Source organism: Python bivittatus, unplaced genomic scaffold, assembly GCF_059951505.1.
Source record: "Python bivittatus isolate LINGU-HERP-01145 unplaced genomic scaffold, Pbiv_v1 ctg000480_np1212, whole genome shotgun sequence".
Lineage (NCBI taxonomy): Eukaryota > Metazoa > Chordata > Lepidosauria > Squamata > Pythonidae > Python > Python bivittatus.
The window spans coordinates 32,897,712-32,923,359 of NW_028277075.1; the positions used below are offsets into that span (position 1 = coordinate 32,897,712).

The window sequence follows — 25,648 nt, forward strand, 5'->3', positions numbered from 1 at the left end:
GTATATCAATTTATTCCTGCAGAAATGTCCCTGTGTGCCACTTTATTTGAAATGTGTCAGGCATCTTATACTGATGTACATGTAGTCCTTGAGTTATGACCATTCGTTCAGTGACCATTCAAAATTACAATAGTGCTGAAAAAGGAGACTTACGACCAGTCTTCGAAGTTGTGGCCGTCCCAGCACTCCCGCGATCATGTGATCATGATCTGGGTGCTTGGGAACCCATTCACACGACTGGTTGCCAAGTGCCCTGCGATCACATTATCGCCGTTTGCAACTTTCCCTGCTGGCTACCCCCAAGCAAAGTCAATGGGAAGCTGGCAAAGGAAGGTCACAAGTTGCTAAGGTAAGTCCCCTTCCAGCCTTTCTTTACTTGCACACATCCTTCACCCTCTTCCTACAGCCTCCCTCTGATCACATGTATGCATGCCGCGCCATCTTTCCACAGCCTCCCTGCGATCATACACACATACCCCGCGCCTTCTTTTCATGGCCTCCCTGTGATCACACACACATGTACCCCATGCCCTCTTTCCATGGCCTCCCTGCAATTGCACACACGGATGCATCCATCCCACAGCCTCTTTCCACGGCTTCCCTGCAGTTGCACACACCCTGCACCCTCTTTCCTCTGCCTCCCTGCAATCACATGCACCCCATGCCCTCATTCCCTGGCCTTTCTGAGCTCACACTGCACCGAGCACTCCCACCCTGACTTGTGCATGGCCTGTGCTGGGCCTCCCGGGGCCTCCTCCACCCCCCTGCAGCACCCCTGCACTCCTTACCTGGGTCTCCCTCCACTTCCCACTTAGTGACCTCCGTGTCTTGGGTTACAATGACAACTGGGACTACCTGGATTGCTGTTGCTAAGCAATAAGGTCACGATGTCACTTTTTACAACCACATCACTTAGTGACAGCAATCCTGGTCCCAATTGCAGTTGTAACTCGAGGATTACCTGTACTTGGTTTGTCAATATCATTGGCAGATGCAAATGTAAAAGCTTGCTTTGTATTATATCAATGAAATAATTGACTGAAGGTTGTGGTTTTGAATTTCCAAACTGGAATATTCTCGTAGCCAGAACTCTCAGCCTATCTTTCTAAGTAAATTTGTTTTTCTTACGGACAAAGGAACATGGAACAGCATTCACACCTGTAGTCCGAAAGGTTATAGTAAAGGAAAGGTTTTGGTAAATTGATCCTATGTTTTACTGGTTTTAATAGAACCAATAGTTTCTGACTAAGGGTGGCTAGATATGCCGATCAAATTAATTAAAAAAGAGTTTGTAGAGGTCAGGAGTGATTATTCTAAACTGAGGATACTTTGTAGGGTGGCTGAGGAATTTATTTCGTTGATCTGTCCTGATGGTTCTCTTTGTGATATAGTGTGAATAGCAATAGAAATTACACTTCAGTATGGATTATGTTCTTTTATGATTTTTTTTCTGGTTCTTAAGGCTGATTATTTTTCTCTCTCTCTCTTTTCTATTCAATGCAGGAACAGACCGGATAGAGGTATCTAACATAGATGGGACCATGAGGACTGTTCTAATATGGGAAAACTTAGACAGACCGAGAGATATTGTGGTGGACCCTGTTGGAGGGTGAGAACTTTTTTCTTAAGACTGCATAGCTGCAATTCTAGTATGTCACTGCATTTTGATTCTTCATTACAGTGCTATCCCTGAGAGTTTGCTGTTATAATTACTTATAATTTTTGAAAGATCTGTTGAGTTAACTCTTATGTGCTAATACTTACGGTATTCATAAAACAACAAGACTAAAAGAGATCCAGCCATAAGTATCCTGTATGCCCAATATCCTTAAAAGATTAGCTCAGGGATAGACAATCTAGTACTGAGTTTTGGACCACAAGTTATGCAAACATTTGTCATTGGTCATGGTAGCTATAGCTAATGGGGTTGAGTGAAAATCTTTTAAAGGGCACAGAGTGGCCTACTTTTGGGTTATCTCTTGCAAACAACCATTAATATGCCACAGAGAATAAGCAGGAAGGGCCATATTAAAGTTATCTTCAGAATAGGGATGAGTAACATGGAACCTTTTTGACTAACATGTAAGATGCTATTAATTACAACTCTCTGCATTCCTCACTTTTGGCTATGTTGGCTGCTGGAATTTGTAATTCAACACCATGTGGAAGGCTGCTGCCATGTAGACAAATGTAAGCAAATACTTTGGGCAAGGAAATGGGGTCATGGGCAGTGCCATGAAATATAAAAATACACAGTGATCTTCACCCAGTCTGACCTCATCCTTTAAGTTATTTCCTGACTATAAATATGGATAAACTAGGAGATGCAGATGCTGGTCTAAAATAGCCAATGCAAAAGTGGAAAGCCTTCACCTGTGTAGGGTTTTCTTTTCTGTTCTTTATTTTCCTAATGCAGTTAAATAAAAATGGTCAGATTAACAAAGAACAAGAGTTATATACCATTCTGGGCATTTATATGCAGGTTCATGTACTGGACTGACTGGGGAGCTAATCCAAAGATTGAGCGTGCAGGAATGGATGCTTCTAATCGCTTGGTGATCATCTCTTCCAACCTGACCTGGCCCAATGGACTGGCTATTGACTATGAGTCTCAGCGCCTATACTGGGCAGATGCTGGCATGAAGACAATTGAGTACGCAGGCCTGGATGGCAGTGATAGGAAGGTAAGATAGCCAAGTTGAACTGAAGACTTCTGGGAAAGGATAAATAGGAAACATACTATGTTTATTTGCAGAAAACATACATGTATTCCTTTTGACCCAATATGCCCTGTTCTGATCTCCAGAGGAGTTCAGCTGCTCCTCTGAAGGGACAAACAAACGACTTCTGAGTGAAGACCGTAGATAGTGAAAAGTATGGAGAAACTGGGCTGCATTGTTTACAGCCTTAGACTTTTCCCCTGGTGTCCCCTAATAATCTCAGCCAGATCCCTGAAGGTCCAGCGTATCTGAAAGGGATCAGGTTGGGAAAAGTTGCTCTACAGTTTGTATATTCTACTGCTGCTTCTAGGCAGCTGTGCATTTTTTTAAAAACCTGCTTTGTTCCTGGCAGTTGGCTGATTTGCTTTTGGGATTGACAGATATTGATCGGGAGCAACTTGCCTCACCCATTTGGGCTCACTCTTTATGGGGCTCGGATCTACTGGACAGACTGGCAGGCCAAAAGCATCCAGAGTGCTGACAAAAGGACAGGGCAGGATCGTGAGACTCTACAGGACAACCTAGAAAACCTTATGGACATCCATGTCTTTCATCGGCAGAGACCTGCAGGTATGGAGGACTTCTGCATCAAGATGGGAAGTTGCACATTTCTCTGTGCTACAGATAGAAAGATGTTCAGGTTTTTCATTATCACATATTCTGACAGTGCCATAATGCTTACAGTACCATTAGATGGCACCCACTGACCCCCCCCCCATTTTTATTTCTAATGTTATTTTTAAACATTTTAAAAGTAGACATGTGCAGAGGTAAAAAGGGTTAGAATCACGCTAGATTTCGTTTTGTTTACAGATTAAATTACATTAGAATGGCAATTAAGTTAATTTAATTCAGTTAACAGAAATATTATCCATCACTCCCCTTCTGTTAAATTAAAAATTATAAATTGGTATGAACTTTTAATGAGCTTTTGGGGATTTTACTGAAAGATTTGGGGCCCTGAAGCCACAGTGTGTGCATCTCTAATTTAGAGTTTGTTTTTATGGAAAGTGCTTCCTTACCCAGTTCAGATATATATTTATGCCTATAGAGTTTTGTAAGCTGCAGTTATTCCTAATCACTTCCTTCTGATACATGGTTTCATTACTTTCTCTTTCAGTACACACACAATGCCAGATTAATAATGGTGGATGCAGTCATCTTTGTCTTTTGGCTCCTCTTCCTAAAGGCTATAGCTGTTCTTGTCCTACTGGTATCAACCTACAACCAGATGGCAGAACATGTTTATCTGGTGGGTTTCCATCTTCTGAATGGTCCTGGTTCTGTTAGTCCCTGTAAGATAGTAAGGCCTCCTAAACCCCACATTCTGCCCCCTAGAAGAGTTATATATTCAGATTACAGTTTGCAAAATGCAAGAAGTTTGTTACTTACGTGAACGCATTTTCTGTTTAGGACCATATGTGTGTTGCACTATAGTCAGCCAAAAGTAATAATGGCCATGATGATGAAATGTCTACATAAAAGTTGGGTCCTATATAAATTATGTCTGATCAGTTACTAAAGTAGATAAAATTTGGAGGAAGCGCTGTGCTTTGTGGAGATGTAGGAGACATAAATTCATTAAGAGATATCTTGGTAAAGTGGAGCAGTTATATTTGTAGAATCCCTGCCTGAATTTATCCTTCTCCAACTCCATGCTGAGCTCAAATATCGTAACTGAGTGAGTGTACATGCCTCATTTGTAAAGCTATCATAGTGTATCAGACCGAGGAAAGTTTGTACACTTGTGTGGTGTGCAATATAAGAACATAAGGTAGATCCTGTCCTGAAACTTACCACTCCAAAAGTTTATAATAATATTTTGTATAAAAATATAATTATCTTAGTTCAAATGACCCCCAGCAAAATAGATTAATTTTTGAAGCAATCTAATTTCTATATTTTCTTCTAACAAACCATAATGTGAAGATTGTGTTGCTTTCCAATAGTATGTAATATTTTGTTTTACTGATTTTAATAACATTAATTTAAACTGTAAACATACAACAGTTTAATGACACATGAGGATATCACTAAGATTTGTTGGAAACCAGTAACGTATCATCTGTTGAATATGATAAATACATAATTCTTATATTGGTTTAATATATGCATAGTCCAAAGATACAAATAATTTTTGTTTTAAATACTGGATATCGCTAGCTGTGATCCTGATTATCATGATAAAATTTTAATTGGGTTGCATGTAGTAAGATACATTATTTTGTAAGATACATTATTTTGAATAATAATTTTTTTTTAAGCATATGCTTAAAAAAATAATTAGTACGTAGTTGAAGAACCACATTCAATATTTCTTGTGGTCTTTCATCACATTTATGGCCATACATTTATGGTCCTGAATAACTTGGTGGCTTCATTCATTGCCAAGATCACTTTTGTCCAGATGAAATTTTTGTTGCAGTAAGAAGGGGGACATTTATGCAAAGGAATTCCTGGAATTTATTCATTGAACTGCATTTCCTGTCCATAATATTGCTCCATTTTCAACTCTGCAGGAATGACTACCTTCCTGATCTTTGCAAGAAGATCAGACATTCGTCTGGTTTCACTTGACATTCCATATTTTGCTGATGTAGTTGTCTCAGTCAACATTACCATGAAAAACACTATTGCCATTGGAGTTGATCCTGAAGAAGGTTTGCAATATGTGATTTAACCATTTTAGGTGTGGAAGAGTTCAGGGACAGAGTAGATTTATCAATAAATGAAATACAACCTCTTCAATAAGTGGTATGATTCATATTGGACAATACATTCCCGTGTTTATGAAATCATTGCAAAAAAAGCTGATTTTTAAAAAATGCTCTAAGTCTTATTAAAGGAGCCTTTCCCAAACTAGTATGGCTCCAAACATCTTAGGATACAACTTTCAGAATTCCTATTGGCCATGTTGGCTGAACATTCTGGGAGCTATAGTCCCAACATCTACAAGACACCAGATTGAAGAAGGCTATTTTTGAAGGTAGCTGAAAATAATCCCCCCCCCGCAAAAAAAAAAAGCATTTTTAATGCCCCTATTCATATTCAAAAAACGGTCTTTTTTTTCCCCAAATAATTTTCAAGGCAGTTGTATTCCACATGGGTTCTGCCCTAAGAGTGGATCATGTGGTGCAGTGTTTTTCAACCTTGGCAACTTTAAGATGTGTGGACTTCAATTCCCAGAATGCTGGCTGGGGAATTATGGAAATTAAAGTCCACACAATGGTGTAGAGGGTTATTTTTTAAAAAAATATTGTGGGAATAATAAAATATATTAATATTATATTGATGATGTGTGTCTTCATTAAATTCCACATGGTATGCTCATAAGTGAATTGCTGCTGTTCTTGCTTTTCTTGACAGAGGGAACCAGATGTTACTGAGATACACACTTTCTTCCTCACTTTCCTCCATCCTTGGAAATCCTTTTTCTAGCAATAATTACTTGTAGGTTCTTCCTGTCTAAGTTTAGAAGGGGATTCATTTTTTATACTATTACAAAGCTATTTCAGTAAAAGAAAGAATTTGCTATGCTTGGGGAAGATGGAGAAAATGAATGTAATAAATGAATATCTCCCTTTCCTATGATGCTGAATTGTACCAGATTCCGAAGACACACTTGTACAGTATTGCTTTTCACTGAAGTAATCTTAGATATTTATGGACTAACAAGGAAATTTTATTTAAATAAATGATACTAATGTTCTTATGTTTTCTCAACAGGAAAGGTTTATTGGTCAGACAGCACACTGAGGAAGATCAGCAGAGCTTCCCTGGATGGTTCTCAGTATGAAGATATCATTACTACAGGTAATGGATGGTTTGGTAAATATTGCATATCTCCTCCAGGCTCTTTCAGAGATGAATTCTTTTCAATGAGGTGAACATTTTTTTTAGCATTATCTCCTCCTAATGGAACTTCTAAAGCTCTAGTGTGAAGGTTGCCTTGAATATCCAGTGGATATTTTGAGGAGAAGGGATAATATATATCTGTTACTGATACTATGACAATAATATATTGCTTTTTACTTAGGGTTGCAGACCACAGATGGATTAGCTGTGGATGCTATTGGCCGCAAAGTATATTGGACTGATACAGGAACAAACAGAATTGAAGTGGCTAACCTGGATGGGGCAATGAGAAAAGTTTTGGTGTGGGAAAATCTAGACAGCCCACGGGCAATTGCATTATATCATGAAATGGGGTGAGTGCTAGCAATGGATTCTCTTGCTATCAAGGGAAAGTCTGTGGGGGGGGGAACACATGAAAATAAGTAATATGTTGACTTTTCAATTGATAGTTTATATGCTCCTTCTTTTCTTTAGGTATATGTATTGGACAGACTGGGGTGAAAATGCTAAGCTGGAACGAGCAGGGATGGATGGCTCTAACCGCATGGTGCTTATTAACAACAACCTGGGATGGCCTAATGGTCTAGCTGTGGATAAAGCTGGATCACAACTATTCTGGGCCGATGCACATACTGAGGTTAGAACTGACATGAAGGGCAGTCTGTGATTTTAAATGTTTGGTGTAGAAAGTTGCCTCAAAGTGAAGCAATGGAATGTAAAGATGAGTATGAGATCTAAGAGGCTAAGAGTAAATTTTTATATGCATGTTCATCACTCTGGGACTGTAACACTATTGGATGACTTGCGGGTCTGAAACACCCATAAACAATCAAACATTATTGGTTAAACTTTCATATTCGTTGACATTGCCTCAACTTCTATGTTTCACTTGAGTCTATTTGTATGTTGCTGTCTAATGTGTCACAACTAAGAGGTGAAGATAGTCAGATTTTAGAATTTAGATATGGTAGCTTGGAGCCAAAGCTTTCTGTGACTGGGTTCAATCTTTTATATATGTTTGTCTCTGAGAAAAAAGTTTGGGATGATGAGTTTACTCACATTTCTGTCTCACAAGGCAGGAATTGTAGGTATGTTCAATGTGCACTGAAGGCTGAAGATGTATAGATACAGTCCTTAAGGCACATTGACATCTTTTAACCCTAACCTTAACAAAAAGAGATTCCACCTGTACTCTTTTCCAGATGATGTAAAAAGCATCTGTTGCCACAGCAGATGAAGCTGAAAACCTGCCTAAAACCCTCCATCTCATTGGTCATTGTAGAAAAGCAGCATCTACACTTACAGCTTTGCCCCCAAATGCACTACTTACAGACATGTGTAGGGCTGCTCTGCAGACCACATTTAGCACCTTCCCTAAATACTGAACATTTTGCTTATAAGTTGGCAGTCCTTTGGGAAAGGAGGACTACAACATGATTTTCCTCAGAATTGCAGCCACTGTCCTTTTAGCCTTATATGTAGCTTGGGTACATGCTGTCAATAGATGTCTCCTTTTCAAAGTGAAAATGGAGCACTGAAATTGACTGTTGATTTTCCTAAAGGTTTGCCGTGATGGAGGCACCCAACTGACAGCATTGTCGATAGCTGGGTTCATACAATGCATTAAATCCTAAACCCAGAATAGCAAAATACAATTCCTATGTTCTCGTCACCTGCTGATCCAAACACATAAGATGGACTGATTAACACAACATAATGACAACTGGGTTGACTCCTATTTTAGCCTAGACTAGAATGTTATGGAAACCCAGCCAATCAGTGGTTGATTCGCTATATAGCATAGCTGGGGAGTCAAGATATGCATTGCTGACTTTGTTTCTTCTGCGTTAGGCCTCTCTTTTCTGTCTTATGGCAACCTTGGGTGAAACTGAAATAGTTTAGCAGAATGCTAGAAATAAAATTCTAGATTACACTACCTTGGGTTCTTGGGAATAGGAGAAGTTACTCCTTATTGGATGTCTCTGTTCCACCCTAATAAGTTCCTTGATGGTCCAATATTCTGTTCTTTTCAGCGTATTGAGGCTGCAGATCTAAATGGTGTAAACCGCCGCACCCTGCTGTCCCCAGTGCAGCACCCTTATGGCCTAACTTTATTGGATTCTTATATCTATTGGACTGATTGGCAAACAAGAAGCATTCACAGAGCTGATAAGAACACTGGTGCTAATGTCATCTTGGTGAGAACAAACCTACCTGGATTAATGGACATCCAGGCCATTGACAGAGGGCGACTTCTTGGTAAGTTTTCGTATTTTCTTCAAGCCAGATTTCCGGAATTTTCATGGGCATGCTTTAATTCTTGAAAATCACCTATGTAATTTTTTTTCAAAAACAGCATGCTTTTGGCCTCCAGACATTTTCTATAGATCTTGCTCCGTTGTTTATTCTTACTGCTCAAGCATAATTCTTTAGGCCTTGTTGCCTGGGAGTTATGAAATCTGAAGCCCAATTATAACTTGAGGGCATCAGCCTGGGGAAAGCTGTACTGAAGTAATGTTAGCCTTTTTGCTGGTAATCTCAGAGATGATCCATTTCTCCTAAGGTGCTAACAAATGTGGCATAAAAAATGGTGGTTGCTCCGATCTCTGCCTCCCAAGCCCTGAAGGCTTCTCATGTGCCTGCCCTACTGGAATTCAGTTGAAGATTGATGAGAGGTCTTGCGATCCTTCTCCTGAAACCTACCTGCTCTTCTCTAGCCGGGGCTCCATCAGGAGAATCTCACTGGATACTAGCGATCACATTGATGTTTATGTCCCTGTCCCAGAGCTGAACAATGTAATCTCCTTGGACTATGACAGTGTAGATGGCAAGGTTTACTACACAGACGTCATCTTAGATGTCATCAGGTAGGTACCTCCAAAATTCCTGGTTGTATGTTAATTAATTACATAATTGGTCTTTGTCTAAAGGGATCTGCCCTGTGGAAAAAAGTTCAGTTAGAATATTCTCTTTATTCTCTATGATATCTTCTTCCTTCCAGGAGAGCAAATCTAGATGGCAGTAATATGGAAACTGTTATTGGCCAAGGGCTGAAGAGAACAGATGGTTTGGCTGTGGACTGGGTAGCTCGAAATCTATATTGGACAGACACTGGCCGCAACACAATTGAAGCTGCAAGGCTGGATGGAAGCTGCAGGAAAGTCCTGATAAACAACAGTCTGGATGAACCACGGGCAATTGCTGTCTTTCCTAGAAAAGGGTAAGTGACTGAAAGGCCAGTATTAGCAAAAATATTTATTTAAACAAACTATTGCATTAGCTGAAATGGTAAGTATAGAGCAACTTTCCCAAGGGTACCCTCAAGATATTTTGGACTACTGTTCTCACTGGTTATGTTACCTGGGAGGGAACTATAATCTAATATACCTGGAGGATGCCAGGTTGAGGAAGGGATAAAATGAACAGGAAAGAGAAAGGGACAGCATTGCCCATCGTGGGAGATCTGCCTTGGGCAAGCAGGAGAATGGATTTCTTTGGTGGACAGGCCATCTTTCTAGCCAGTCAATAATAGCATTTCAACAGCCCCTCCTGTCTATGGTTCTACTTACATCTGGGCAGTGCTAAGCTAAGGTCAGATAAGACTGTGATCTGACACTGGAAGACAATCTTTTTTTAGGCAGATGACTGATTACCTGTAGCTGTTTTTCAAAAAGCAAATGAATGCCCTCAAGGGTATACCAAGAATCCAAGCCTGTGGTCTTTGCTACTTGCTCTGCAAAGAATAGTGACAGAATCTTGTCCCTCCATTTCTAGGAAACAGCTACCTGACATGTATCATTTTGCATTTGGTTTCTTTTCTTCCAGATACCTCTTCTGGACTGACTGGGGACACGTTGCTAAAATTGAGCGTGCAAATCTGGATGGTTCTGAACGAAAGATATTGATCAATACTGATTTAGGCTGGCCCAATGGACTGACCTTAGATTATGACATCAGAAGGTTAGTATAACATTGCATTTCAAAATTATTGACTATAGAACCGGTGTGCTTATCCTGGTTTTTAAAGGCTTTTCTTTTTTTAAGGCAGCCTAGGACTTCTCACCCCCAGGCTACCTTAGAAACAGGAACTGTAACTGGGAGAAAAAAAGTAAGTTTCAGAAATGAGATACTAGTCTAACTTCCATTCTTTCTGTCCATCTAGGATTTATTGGGTAGATGCTCACCTGGACCGCATAGAGAGTGCTGATCTTAATGGGAAATTACGCCAAGTGCTGATCAGTCAAGTGTCACATCCCTTTGCCTTGACACAGGTACAAAGGAAGGTGGTGGTAAATGCTGAAATGTCACTTATCAGAGCTTCTAAGCAAATAGATTGTTTACTTTTTGCACAGTGGACAATGTTTGTATGGGGATGTTTTTCCTCCTGTATATCAGTCTGTTAAATGATGCTATAATCATTTAAAGAGGGGTAATGTAGTACAGTAAAGCTGAAGTGCAGCTAGTTGGAAACAGGTTCCTTCATGATAGAAAAGAAGAATAAGTTTTAAGTTTACACACTCCCATATTGTTCCTCTAAGCTTATTATATAGTATCTTAATCCTACGTCTGTTTATTTTCTGAGCAGCAGGACAGGTGGCTATATTGGACAGACTGGCAAACAAAATCTATCCAGCGTGTGGACAAATACTCTGGTCGCAATAAGGAGACCGTGTTAGCCAACGTAGAAGGGCTTATGGATATTATTGTGGTTTCTCCTCAAAGGCAAACAGGTATATGCAGTCATCTGGGTTTATTCATTAATTTATTACATCAAATAGATGAATGAGTGGTATTTTCTGTAAACCAGTGTTCTGCAATCTAGTACTCACAAAATGGCTGGTCTACAACTCTCATCAATTGATCCAGTATGGCCATGAGATGTGGCTGGAGAAATTGGGGGCTGTAATAATCAAAATGGAGAGAACCTCTTTTTTGTTTTTCCTCTCAATGAGTTCTTTTGATGTGTCTCTATTGCCTCTGTGGGGATTCAGTTGAAGAAAGTAGTTGAAATCATATCATTATGGAAGGCTATTTGGATTTAGGATTATCTGTGAATTGTCTGAGTTCCTTTCAGACACAAAGGCTGGGATGATGGCTTTATCATACAAGGTATAGGAATAAATCTGTCTTTTAGCTTTGGCAGTTAGCTACTGTTAGCCCACATTGATTAAACAAAACTCAGGCTGGTCCAAATATTGAGTTAGGTTAGAAGTATGTGAGGAAAACTGCACCTCCCTTGTTGCTTATGCCCTAAACCATTCTAGGGGAAATACAAATCAGCTGTATAGAAGTGCAACATTTTGATCCAAAGCATTAAGGAAGTGGTGGCAGGATGGCAACAAGTGGTCATACCCCATCACCACTTCTGGTATGCCTTCTGAACTTTTTCTGAGTATGCCCACCTACTGTGTGAGCCCAGAAGAGCAAAGCTTGTTGAAGGAGTAACTTACAGGTATAGCAAAGATGTCCATGCCAGATCCAAACACCCTTGCCTACTTCAATCTGAATACTGCATACCTGTAAAAAGATATTTAAATAATAATAGTATCTGTATATGAAAAAACAGTTACTATATTCCATCTTACAAACAATGTATTTTTTTAATTTATATATATATAAATAAAGAGATTTAGAGATATATATCTCTCTCAAAAAGGGCTCAATTTTCAAGGGTCCCTTTCAGTATTAAGGGGTATAGCAAATTAACATCTCATCTACAATGCAGCAGGAAAACAAAAACAAAACCTACACCTCTTTTTGAATCCTAGTATTGTTGCTGCTATGTTCCAATTCATTTCTTAACTCCTATACTAGCAAATTGCTGTTATTCATTTCAATAGGAATTACAGCAAACTGCTGGATTTGAAAATGAGGTCACAAGCATGCCAGTTATTCCTGTTGTTCAGCATCCTGGCTTCTGCTAAAAGGATTCCATGTGTAGATCAAAGATACCCTATCTGCAGAGCTTGAGGAGATATATTCATGTATTGTCAGGCTGCCAGCAAAATATAGACCTAACACACTTCACATGTCATCATGACAAGCATTCAACTTTTAAAAAGATGGGAAATTTCTGTGTTGTTTTTCTCTAAAGTGTTTATTCCTTTGGGACTTGGGGAAAGCATGATGTTTCAGGTTCTGTGATATAGATAGGTACTGGTAAGGAGAACATTCATTTAAGATATTGGCACTTTGGTCAGGGGATCTACCTTTCACCATACCCCAATATATTTTGGGTAAGAGAACATGAAGTCTTATGCTGGGGAGAAGAAAATGATATCTTTTGTAAAATATCTGGTCTGTATCTTCTAGGCACAAACATTTGTGGAGTGAATAATGGAGGCTGTACCCACCTCTGCTTCGCCAGGACTTCCGACTTTGTTTGTGCATGTCCCGATGAACCAGATGGACGGCCTTGCTCCAATGGTAAGTTGTTTGTATGGTACACCTCCCAGCATGAATCATAGCCCATGTTCTCTCTTACTAAAGGCTGGTTTGAGAAAAATTACTTCATGCACTTAAACAAGCAACAGCTATAAAATATCTCTTTGGCAAAGCCTAGGGACAAGGGGGTAGTATTTTGTATTTTTTGCACTGTTTCCTTAAAAATGTGAAGTATTTTTTCTTGAGATGATCCTTCTATCTTCCAGATGTCCCATATATGCATTCTTTAATGCTCTGCATCTTCGAATACAGTACAGTTCAGAACAGTTGTTTATATTTCACTGGGAATTTGTGTGTAGTGACTTCAAACATTTTCCTGCATATAATATTAAATGTAATTGAGGGATCAGTCATTGACAGATAAAATAAGACCTTTTTAGTATTTGTTCTCCATTGCTTCTACACAAGTTCTAGATGCCCGGCAAACTAGAAATGCTTGTTCTCATTTTTATGTAGAACACTACGTATTGCATTACAAGAGGAATCTTATACCCTTCTACTATATCTTGGATAACAAAAATGTTTGTGTTCCCATTTCTGAAAAATGTTGTGAGGCTTAATTGTCTCCCTTGTCTCAGGTTATTTTCCTTTCTCTTCTGCCTAGTTCCTAGCATGGGGCCTCCAAAGCCTGAGACAACTCGTACAAGCAAATGGAGCCAGACTTCTACTGACAGATTTAAAACTCCAACCACCAAGCCCCATATTTCTGTGGAAACAATAGAGGGAAAGTGAGTGGCTCTGTTGATTGAAAGTGATTGAGGGGAAGAGTGGGGTCCAACCTCTCTTTTTAATAGACTCTTTTCCCCACCTAATTAAAAAAAACACTGCCAAATCCTGAATACCATAAAGAAAAGTTGTATACTTCTTTATAGGATTATAGGGGATTACAGTTAGTCTGTTAATGCAAACCGTTCTGCTACAGTACTGCATTCTTCTTCCCTTATAGTGAGACAGAAAGTGACCGCATTCTTTGCAATATATTAAATGAAGATTTTTTCTAAAAATAACAGCAGCAGTATAAAGAAGGTTATAAAGAAGACCATTTTCCTTTTTATCTAATTTTTCTGCTTCATCTCAGTTCAGTTTAACACAGTTTCTAATAGGAAGATAGCTTGATTTGAAGTTCAGCATCTACTTTTTCTTGTTGTTATATAGCTGCTCTGACAAGAAAGCTGGTCAAGGACTGTGCAACCGAGCAAATGAAGCAATATTGGCAACTGCAGGTGAGTTTTTCATTTTCTGCAGAATCTTGGGGATTCAGGTATAACAAAAATGACCAACTATCATTTTAATTAAATTGGGGCCATTGGATGAAATTATGTAGGCTGACAAAAGAGTAATGTGTTTAGTTTGCTAACTTGCATATCAGCTGTTCTAGTTTGCAGCTTTTCAAAGCTTTGCCTAGTAAATCTTGGTTGGTGCTAAGATGCTAATGTTGAATGAAACCACTGCAGATCACTCATAGTGATTCCAGATACACTAGATTAATCTCGTTTTGTTCCTCATGATCTAATAGCTAATAAAATGTAAATAAATACTTACAATCTAGGGCACACAGATTTTTACTAACTTAAATATATATCTATAGCATGAGAGCATCATCCTTAATCTAGTTATCCATTTTCTTTCAGGAGAAGGGCTACATGTCAGTTACATCACTGGAGGCCTTCTCAGTATACTGAGCATTCTGCTGCTGATTGGCGCTGTGATTATTTACAGGTAATTCTCCATCCTCCTTCCATCTGTCTTTCTGAATTCATGTTTCAGTCAGAATACTTCCAGCACATTCCAGGTTGTTTTTTTTTTTTGACCTCAGTGCAGTAAATTCTACGGAGACTTACCATTTTAGCTTGCAAAGGTAATAGATATGACAGTGTAGTATTCTTACATGATAACTGTGTTAAGAAGCAAGATAAATAAAGTTCAGATGCTTGTTTATTTACAGAACTTAATTTGTAGGGAAACTTTCCTCTTCATATATCTCTGCAGAATTCAAGAAAATTAGGATGAGTGGTAACAGAATTTCACATTCCTTTTCCTCTTGTAAAAAGGATTGGCTCCTCTATTATCTATATATGCTGCCTGGTAATCATAAATAGGAATGTAGTGGAATATTACATATACTTCGGTTTAAACCTTTCATATTTGATGAATATTTATCTTGTTTGTCAATGGCATTGCTTATTATTATTTTGCCAGGATGAAATAAAATACACTGACTGTACAATTAATCAAAGAGATCTGATGAAATAAACTTTAATTTGAATTTCCTTATGGGGCTTTTGGTGCAGGGATGAGGCTTTGGCTGTAGAACTTTGTAGGAGTTAGTGTGATTAAAGTAATGGACTAGGACTTTCATACATTGAGACTCAGAGAGTGATCTTGGACTAGTCACACCTCACCCTAGCCTATCTTACAGGGTTGTTGATATTGGGATAAAATGAAGGGAGAACCTCATGGTAGCAGTCTTGAGCTCCTGGAGATTAGAATCTAATAAACAGGCAAATGTTTTTTCTTGTTGATTGTTGTGTTCCTTCAGGCATAAGAAGTCCAAATTCACAGATCCTAATCTGAGTAATCTGACCTACAGTAACCCCTCGTACCGGACATCTACCCAAGAAGTGAAGATTGAAACAGTCCCCAAGCCAGCCATATATAATCAGCTCTGCTTTAAGAAGGAGGTAAAGAGCTGTTTTCAGAACTTAAGATATTAATCTGCTGTGGTGCTATGGTATTAAAAACAGAATTGTAATAGCTTAATTTATTTGCATTATTGGAATCCTTAGCTGCCTTAGGCAGTCAGAAAATTGAAATGGCTTGTTTTAGTTAGCCAACTATATTCTTTGCTGCTTTAATCTTAGGACCTTATAATGTTTAAGTCTTCCACTTTGATTTGGTCCAGTAGATCTGATGTTGACCTTCTCAGGCATTCTTAGTGCCTTGTATCCATTGTGCTTCACTACCAATTAATATTATGGTTGAAGGAAACCAATAATAGTTTTACTTGATAACAGGCCCGTTTTGGGTTACTGATGATAAAGGGCATTTAGTGATGGTTTCTGATGGTGCTGAAGTCTCCTCTGTCTTTCTTCCTTAGCATCTTTCTCACCCCTCTGATAGCCTTTCACCATTCCTCTTTTGACCTGCCCACAGCCTCACATCAGGTATCACAACTCTGTGTTTGTGCAACATCTACCTCCCTTATTTCTGTGATGTTGAGTGGCCTAATGCTCTCTGATATACCTTTCTGTTTGGCTAACTTTCTGCTCTGTGTGTGTTGTTGAACTACTGTTTTGTTTCTGCCCTTAGAAAGAAGTACTGGAAATTCTTTCATAATTGCCCTGGTTATGCCATTTTATACTGCCTGAGTTTTGTTTTGTTTTTAAATTTGCATCTAGCATGTAATCAGAATGTGATCACCCAAAGGAGGCCTTTTGGAAAGTGGTGAAGCATGATTCAGAGAAAAGCTTCCTTACCTTGAATAATCAGTATCAATATCAGGAGAGATCTTCCCATATGTATCTTGCTATTTTGGAGAGATATTATCTTGTGCTGTTTTTATCCTAAAATTAATTATGGATTGCTCTGCGTAATATTCCTCTTAACTTCAGTAAAGATTCCTCTGACACCTTTAATATTGCATAAGTCAGATATTGGCAATATTTTTAATTTTTACTACAGTTCTTCTAGTGGAACATTAGAACCAAACCTCCGAACTGTGGGCAGGAGGGCTCCATAAGACCTATCTAATAGGAGACTTCTGTACTTGTTATTTTGGTGTTGGTTCTTAAACTACCTCCTAGTTTAATGATTGCTTACATTAATAGGATTGTGTTATGTCATTGTTTCTAGTAGTGATTTCTCAATTTTTTGTTCCTTGTAATTTTTGAATTTTTTCTTCTTGCTGTCTCAATATATTCACTGCTTCTTTTATTATGACTTAAGAAAGGTGAGTTTGCAAAGGCATTTCTCAAAACAGCTGGTAGGCTGCATAGTATTTCATACTTGCAGAATGCTATAAGTCAGAGAAATTACCAAAATGCATTATTACAGTATTTGTTATTTAGCTATAACGTGCTGGGACAAAAATTTTTTGCCCTCCATCAATCATCTTCAAATGTGTGCTTCCTTTTTCAGATTTGACAGTTAAGGATAACATTTTGCATAGTACGCACTTGCATCTCAGTAACATTTTGCTTTTGCGAGTTTGGTTCATTTTTTGGCTCCACGTCATTATATTTTAGGAGTCAAAGGAAATGTTTTTCTATCTCTAGTTAATCTGACTAGAAACTATGTATGTTTGTTTGTTTGTTTATCTCACACAAGTGACTCTGGGTGGTTTACAGGATTAAATCGAACAATCCCACTGAACAACCCCCGGTGCCCAAGGAAATCATTGAGTCTACTCATCAGCAACAGCAACAAAGCTCTTCCACTCCCTAAGCCAAATGTCTGGGGGAATAGTCAAGTCTTCAATGCCTTGTAGGCTAACAGAGTTGGGGCCATACAAGTCTCGGAGGGGGAGCGGAATGCTGTTCCATTGGGCAGGTGCTGCTGCTGAGAAGGCACACCTCAGGTCCAACAAGATGACATTGTTTAATGGAGGGGCCCCAGTATATGGCCCCTCTATAGTTTTGGTGGGGTGGCCAGAAACAATGGGAGAAAGACGGTCCTGCAAGTAGCCTGGACCTATGTCATGGAAGGCTTTATAGGTGATGACCAGCACCTTGAATTGGACCTGGAAGCTTACTGGGAACCAGTGTAGCTGGTGGAGCAGTGGTGTTACATGGGTGTAATGAGAAACTCCAAAAACTGCCTGTTTCTTCTGCTTCTTTCCACCAATATTGCCAGTGTTCTTGTCTAGAATCACTTATTTAGATCAACTGCTATTTCCTCTATAGGTGCTTTCTGTTTTGTTTGTAGCACACTCTTAAATATGAATTAATTCAGATCAGCCTTCAACACTTGAAACTATATTTCCTGCCTTTACTAGTCTTCATATCTGGAGGGCACCAAGCTGGGAAAGTCTGGTTTAGATGGAGCTATGATGATCTTTTGGGAAGATTATCTGCCCTATGAGTTGGAGGCTGTAGTCCATTGTTTCTTTATTCACATGACAAGAACTAGTCTTTCCAAAGTACTCTGCTTTCTCATACTTGACTGTACATATGTCTTGGTATTATTTGTTTGTAGACTGGTCCTGATCATAGCTACACCAAGGACAAGATCAAGATTGTTGAAGGAATATGCCTCTTGTCCAATGATGAGTCTGAATGGGATGATCTTAAACAGATAAGAAGCTCTCGGGGATGTATTCTTCGCGACCATGTCTGCATGAAGACTGACACAGTCTCTATCCAAGCCAGCTCTGGCTCATTGGGTGACACTGAAACTGAGCAACTGTTGAAGGAGGAGCAGTCAGAATGCAGCAGCATCAATGCAGCCACTACTCCTGAGCGTCGTGGCTCCCTTCCAGACACAGGCTGGAAGCACCAGCGCAAACCCTCAACAGAAAGTGAAGTCTAAAGCATATGCAGAGACTTGTCCCTTCTTCTCTGTCATCCTTCAGATTGATCAAATAGGATCCTGCCTTCTATTCAATGAAAAAATCAGAGACTAGCCTCTTGGTCGTACAGAGTCCAGAGACTGCCTTTGGAGAGGCATTTGGGCTAGACTGTGCCTTTGTGGCAGATGGAACACAACTAAGAGACCCTTTTCACTCACTGTTAGTTCATGTTTATTTATACACCCCTTCATCCTAGAAGCTGTGATATCAAATTCAGCAGCAGCTTTTTTTTTCCCCACTTGAATCTGACAGAGCTTTCATCTGGGTTTGTGCATAAGCTGGTCAAAGACTCCAAATCTTCAGTGGCCAGTTTTCTGAACTTAGCCATTCCTGATACCTGTTACCTTTTCTCAGAGGGTATTGGCACTAACTGGATTTTGCACTGTACTCCTTCTGTTTTAAGAGGAAAGGGTTAGGGCCAGTTGAACTGTCTGAAGTGAGCAAGGGGATACAACAGCAGGTCACTTTCACAGATTCTGTACAAGGAGAGCAAATACATCTAAAACATAATTGCAGGGGGACAATAAAATATCACCACCATTATTTCAAACTGGGGAACCATTGCTGCATCTGATATAGGATGTGAGGAATTTAAAGGGTAAAACCTTAGTCTGTTGCTGGCAACAGTCATTGGTCCTGTTACATCCATCTTAATATAATTCCCCCTACCCTTCCTAAAATATAGTTCTAATTTTTGCAGATAGAACTTACGTATCTCTTTCCTGGATAGACTGTTTTTTCAGTTTTCACTGGGCTTTCATTTAGTTTTGACTTGCAAGGAAAGTTCTGCTTCAATGCTATTTATTCATTCTTTATTACCTAGTTCACAGGGCCAACTGCTGAAGATGTGTGCTGCTGAAATATGTGTGGAACACAAAGGCAGTGCATTAGTTTTGAGTATCTGGAACAAAATTGGACTAGAGGTATACTAAAAATCCAGTTCCAAATTACTGTTGAAAAATAGGGGACTTTTTCTAACTTTTTTTTTGCCTGTGTTTTCTCTTTAGAAATCCTGGAAAGTATAATTTAGTTGCACCTTTTTTCTCATATCTGCTGTATTGGTTGAGCAGAGAAAATGTGGTGTCAAAAAGTGGGTGTGTGCAATTGAAAAATAATGTATGTGGATAGGAAATAAGGTACAGTTAAGGTGACAGATGGCACACTACAAATAATTTGCTTGTATAAAAATTCTTCCCCTTTAACTACATCAATGATGATGCTATTACTCTTTCTATGCTATAACAAAAAGTCAGAACTGAGAAACTGCCATTTCAGAACATGCACGATGGGCGGTGATTTATACAACAAAGAATAAGGTTTTGCACATTGTCCAGACTTCATTTGACAACACAGAAGTTCTATGGAAGTCCTGTCTACAACTATTAACCATATGAGGTATTCTCTGGGAAAATGTGATACAGTCTCTCATTCCCATCCTGGAGCTGGTCTCCCATGATCAGTGAAAGATGCATGGACAATGGTTCTGTCCCCATGACATTACTCTTGATGAGGAGCACAGATTTCCTGGGCCTAAACCATTTAGTCATCCAACTGCTTTGTCATGTATAGTTCAAACAGGAAGGCAGGAAAAATTCCAAATGGACTCATGGACTGCAGCAAGATTATTTTTTACCTCTGCTCAAAACCATAACATAACTTTAATTTTATTACATCATTTCTATCACTGAAAGAAACATAGCTCTTTGTTCTTTTCCGAATATATACTGCTATCAGCAAGATAACTTAACAATTCCCCCATTCAAGCATTGGATAAATCACCTAGAACAATAATGCATGCAGACAAGTATGTTTTCCTGATCATATATCAAAGGAATCCTTTCAGTACAGAGCTTGGTCGTAGCAGCTGTATAATGGCAGCAATGATGGCTATTGCTGTGTATGTGTTCAGCAGTTCTAAGTAGTACAGACTTCTGTAGTACTTCCCAGTTCTAAGCAGCAAGATCAAATGGGAATTTATGAAGTCCAATATATCTGGAGGGCATGAAATTGGGGAAAGCTATTCAACTGAGCTGTGTTTTTCAGTTTCAGACTCTTAACTGTTCAAGTTTGGCCATTTCTTGACCATTGCTTTAGTGTATGTTAAACTAGTCTAAACTTTAATTATGGAGTTCCATGGATGGAAGTACCTTGTCTATTTTATGCTATATTTTCATAACTGACTCTGTTCCTATGCTGATACTTAATAATTGCTATATCCTCTGTACTTTCTTCTCTTTGAATTCTGAACATCACAGGGGATAGGAGAAGGGGAAACAGCCCTACCTAAAACATTATTTTCCATCAGTATCTAAGACTATCCTCTTCAGAAAGAGATCTTACTAAAAGTCAGATATGTAAAAGTGAGTACTTTAAATTTTATGAGCACTTGAACCCTAGAATGTGGGATTAAGTACCCACACAGCACTTAAATATGGCTTATTGTGTAGAACACTGTTAACATTGCTTCTATTTTTTTTATAACAGTCTGTTTCTGAAAAGAAAGTTGACTGTCCTTGATAGTCTGGTGAAAGGTCACTCAGTATATTGAACTGTACTTTCCAGGTTTATCACTCTACAGGTAGACCTCACTTAACGACTGCTCTGCTAAGCAACTGTTTGAAGTTATGACGGTGCTGAGAAATTAAGTTTACGATCAGTCCTCACATTTATGACTGTTGCAGCGTCCTTGTGGTCTCCTGATCATCATTTGCATGCTTCACAACCAGTGGGCATTTACAACCATCGCAGCGTCCCATGGTCATGTGATCACCATCTGTGTGCTTCACAACCAGCTCCTGACAAGCAGAGTCAATGGAGAAGTAAAATCACAAGTCATGGTCTTGCTTAACGACCTGTGGTGACTCACCTAACAATTGAATGGGAAGTGATATAAATCTGTCACAGTCATGTGATGTTTCACTTAGTGAGTACATCGCTTAGCAACAGTTGCTGGTTCCAGTTGTGGTCACTAAGCAAGGACTACCTGTATCTGGTATATATCCCTTCAATTCAAGCTGGATGTGAAAGTCTATTTGGAGGTTTTATAGATACACATTGGAATATAATAGTTAAGTAGGCCTTCCTTGTGGAGTGCCTTTTTGAAAACAAATTTTGTTATGATTATTTTCTAATTTCATCATGTAAATCAAGGTATGCAACTTTTTCAGGCCAACTGGCATTTTAGTGACACACAAAAAGATGCAATCCAAAAAGAAATGAATAGGTCAGAAAAAGCTAAATTTGATCTCATTTAATTTACATGTGGTTAATATTAGTCTCAAACCATATATTTAATAATGTAATCCTCCTTTGACAGAAATAAGTTTCAGACATTTCTGATAGCCAGCTAAGAGTCTATTTTTGCTTTTCAAATTTTTCGCCATTCTTCCTTGCACAAATCTTCTAGCTCAGAAATATTCTTAAATTACCTTGCATATACTGCACATTTGAGATCTTCCCACAGATTTTCAATAATATTCAAGTCTGGGGATTGTTAGAAAGTACTAATTAAAAAGGGAGTTTAGACTTTTGCAATCTGCCGTATACAGGTAGTCCTCATTTAGCGACTGCCTCAGACAGTGGCTGTTCAGTTACAAAGGTGATGAAAAAGTAACTTTGTGACCAGTGCCTGCATTTACATCCTTTGCAATGTCTCTCTCTCTCTCTTAGTGACATGTCTGCCAATATAATGAGTATGGTATCCTTGTCCTGTGCCTGACTGGTTTTCCCCCTTTTTTTGTCCCTTTGCAGGGTGGAGAGGTTGTTTAAACAGGTTATCTCTTCCTGAGCTGCTTTTCTTATTCCCTAAAAAGTACTAACCATAACTTAACAAGTTCAGCTCTATGACCTTAATTAGTTGATTACAACCCTCCAGCCAGCTGGCAGCTGCTGCCTGAAACTGACAAGGCCCTAATCAGTTTCACACTAAAGACTTTTTTTTTGTCTCCTAAGTGGATCCTGGCTCACAGCCAGGAGTGAGCTAGGCAAACAGCTAGCACTAGTGCATTCCTTTCCATGTGTATTTCCCATCGTGTGCCTGCTTACTCTCTTGTAATTCTGTCCTCTCCAATGAATGTAAATACAAACATCAATTCTCTTATTGCTAATTATCCCAGCACTGGAGTGTCCATTTCAAAAGGCAGGAGAATGAGGAAAAAGGGCTATAAGATTTGCCCTTTTACCCAGCTGCCTCATGAGACGAAATCTGGAAACCTTTCCCACTGTTTGGGCTCACCTGTTTCTTTGGGGTGGTAATAATAATAATAAATAATAAAAATTTATTAAATTTATATGCTGCCTGACTCCAAACAACCCTGGGTGGCTTACAATCCTTAAAACATTTAAAAACAAAGAACAATGGGGGGAAAAAACACCCACACAAAAATAGCACAAGACAGAAGAACATAACTGGCAAAGAAAATAAACTGAGATGGGAAAAGAAAGGAAGAAAGAGAAAGAGAAAGGCAGGCAGGCAGGCATCAGTCATCCTCTCCAAAGGCCTTGGTGAGGAGCCAGGTCTTTAAGGCCCTTTGAAACACCAGCAGGATGGGAGCCATTCAAATCTCAGGGGGAACTTCATGCCAGAGGACAGGCGCTGCTACAGAGAAGGTGCACCTCCAGGGCCCCAATAGGTGGCACTGTTTAATCAATGGGACCAGGAGCATGCCACCCTACCAGATCGAACCGGCCAGACAGATACTATGGGAGATATATTCATATTCTTCTGATGCTGTAAAACAAAGGAAAGCTGAAGTAAAATCATAAGCACAGTCACAGTCATGTCATTTTTCACTTAGTGACCAAAAATTACCAGACACAATTGCAGTCGCTAAACGAGGTCTACTTGTACATTGTTTTCTTATTTTGAATCTGTAAACAACTGCATACAAATAATAAGTATGAATTCAAACTTGGAGATAGATATCATGTTTAACTTTGTACCATACAGGAGTTGCATCAGCTTTTGTTCAGTTAGGAATTCACTAAAACTAGGGGCGTCTAAACTTAAGTCATTCATTAGTTAAATGTAGATCTGGGGCCTCAAAGGCCAGATTGATGTTCACAGCTTTTTCCTATACATAGGTGTATCCCATCCTGGATATTTCAATGACCAGGCTCATAAATCAGCTACAATGATTTCTATTACTTTAGTAGCCATGGAAGAAAAAAAAAAGACTGCTCCATTGCAGAAATTCCCATCAGCAATGTCTGTGAAAAGGCCAGACAAAAGTTCATACAAATAATTGCCTTTCTAAAATCAAGACACATTATTGAGGATGATCTGTGATTGTTTACATGTTAGGAAAACTCTGTGAATCACCCTTAGTCTTCCTCATCCTGATATCATTCAGACATATTGAACTTTTAACTCTCATACTCTCCTAACCAGCATAAAATCCAATGCATCTGTAAGACACTAGGATGAGGAAGTATATCTTTTGCTTTAAAATTCCTTTTCCATTTGCAGGGATACATTTAAAAGTATAGGTGAAAGTGTAAGAGGTCCATGTTAGATTTCCATTCTCAGATAAACTGTGATGAAAAAATAGATCTTGCACTTTCAGGAGACAGCTGGCAAGGTGCTTATGCCCTATACTTTCTCTCATTCTCATCTACAAGAATTCTTTTGTCCCCATCTGTCTCATTTTTTTGAAACTTGGTTATGGATTTAAATGTGAAAGCATTCAGGAGAATAATTTAAAGCCCATAGGCACTGATTTCTGCAAAATCTCCACTTAGCAAATACATTAATATTACAAGAGAAATAATGGAGGTGGAAGCCAGTATTAGGTCTAGTTCAGCTTTTCTTAATCTGATGTCCTCCAGATGTTGATACTGCAGTTCCCAGAAATTCCAGCCTGCATATCCAAAGCTGGCAGTAAATTTGGGGAGTTGTAGTCTCTACATATCTAGAGACCATTGGGGTTTTTTTTGCATTTTTCAGTATATGTATCCTTCATGGTTTCCAGCTGGCTTTTTTTCCTCTCCAGAAAACTTTATTTCCTTGATGTGTTATTTACTTTGACTTGAGATTATACCTCATTTACAGCCATGTTATCTACTTTTGTCTGTACATTTTGGAAAGAAAACATTCCCCATTGGATGATAGAAGGCAACATGGAGATGTTATGCTAGCTATATTTACATACATATACATTTCCCCAAGTTATGGATTGGTTATATACTAAATTGCCAAAACTTGATTGATGTGCATTCCTATTAAAAGTTGGCTAGGGTTTGGGGCTGCTTTTGTCATGTTTACGTTTTTCTTCTACATGCAGAGGGGGAAACTAGATTTTAATTATATTTATTTTTAGTTGGTTCCAACCTTTGTGGCCATTAAACCTTCCTTAAACTTGAGGGATGAGGAAAGCAAGTTGCAGCACGGCATGTAGCTTTGTAGCAGCAAATATGGCAATATCAAGGCCTCTTCATTTGATAGAAGAAATTGCGAAAGATGAAGTCATTCTTCTCACATAGTGAGGGATGTGAGGCTTTTGAGTGTAGGAATTCAGATGATCAACAGAAAAAGTTTCACCAGGGGTCAGTTGTGTTTTCGTCCCAGCCACATGCACTAAACTGTACTTGAACCCTCCTTCGTAGGTAAGGATGCTTTCTATTGCACATTCTGATTTTGAAATGTATGCATTGACCTGCTTCCTCAAAACCTTTGCCTTATTCCTCCATTTTACCCCAAACAGTGTCCGTGTGAATAGCAGGAAATTGAAAGAATGGCACCAACTGTTCTAATCTCACTTGTGAAACAAGCAGAGATGAGCTTCCCTTGTACTAGCAGGCTTTGGCCCAACCTTACCTAATTCACGGTTCTTTGCTCGCATGTTCAAAGAAGCAAGTCTCATTGCACTGGGACTTTACAGAATGTGGAAAGGCCAGGAGTGGGGAATAATTCTTGAGCACTGATTTACTATGTAAAAAGCAATTTTTCCTCCTATATGTCCTGAGCTAATGATAGTAATTTCCCTGCATTCATGTGTAATGGTTTTAACATTACTTGCTGGAGAGATGTCATTTTTATAGTTATTTTACGGCTATGTTCAATATC

The 25,648-nt window shown here is 38.9% G+C and overlaps 1 protein-coding gene across 4 annotated transcripts in view; it reads left to right on the forward strand.

The window, feature by feature from the left end:
* The window catches only part of LRP4 (LDL receptor related protein 4), a 107,688-nt gene extending 82,394 nt beyond the window's left edge, over nt 1–25,294 (forward strand). For 3 of the 4 annotated variants that reach the window (XM_088145697.1, XM_088145698.1, XM_088145700.1), the window contains exons 19-38: nt 1,504–1,609; nt 2,483–2,684; nt 3,101–3,290; nt 3,841–3,972; nt 5,240–5,380; nt 6,447–6,533; nt 6,757–6,928; nt 7,050–7,212; nt 8,609–8,834; nt 9,139–9,442; nt 9,577–9,795; nt 10,401–10,535; nt 10,738–10,846; nt 11,161–11,305; nt 12,888–13,001; nt 13,624–13,747; nt 14,175–14,242; nt 14,651–14,738; nt 15,559–15,700; nt 18,213–25,294. In XM_088145697.1, coding sequence (XP_088001823.1) covers nt 1,504–1,609; nt 2,483–2,684; nt 3,101–3,290; nt 3,841–3,972; nt 5,240–5,380; nt 6,447–6,533; nt 6,757–6,928; nt 7,050–7,212; nt 8,609–8,834; nt 9,139–9,442; nt 9,577–9,795; nt 10,401–10,535; nt 10,738–10,846; nt 11,161–11,305; nt 12,888–13,001; nt 13,624–13,747; nt 14,175–14,242; nt 14,651–14,738; nt 15,559–15,700; nt 18,213–18,545 — 3,200 coding nt within the window. In that variant the 3' untranslated portion in view covers nt 18,546–25,294. Of the gene's footprint in view, nt 1–1,503; nt 1,610–2,482; nt 2,685–3,100; nt 3,291–3,840; nt 3,973–5,239; nt 5,381–6,446; nt 6,534–6,756; nt 6,929–7,049; nt 7,213–8,608; nt 8,835–9,138; nt 9,443–9,576; nt 9,796–10,400; nt 10,536–10,737; nt 10,847–11,160; nt 11,306–12,887; nt 13,002–13,623; nt 13,748–14,174; nt 14,243–14,650; nt 14,739–15,558; nt 15,701–16,116; nt 16,184–18,212 lie in introns of all 4 variants that reach the window. The other variant, XM_088145701.1, reaches the window with a different exon arrangement.
* Nucleotides 25,295–25,648: the final 354 nt, after the last annotated feature.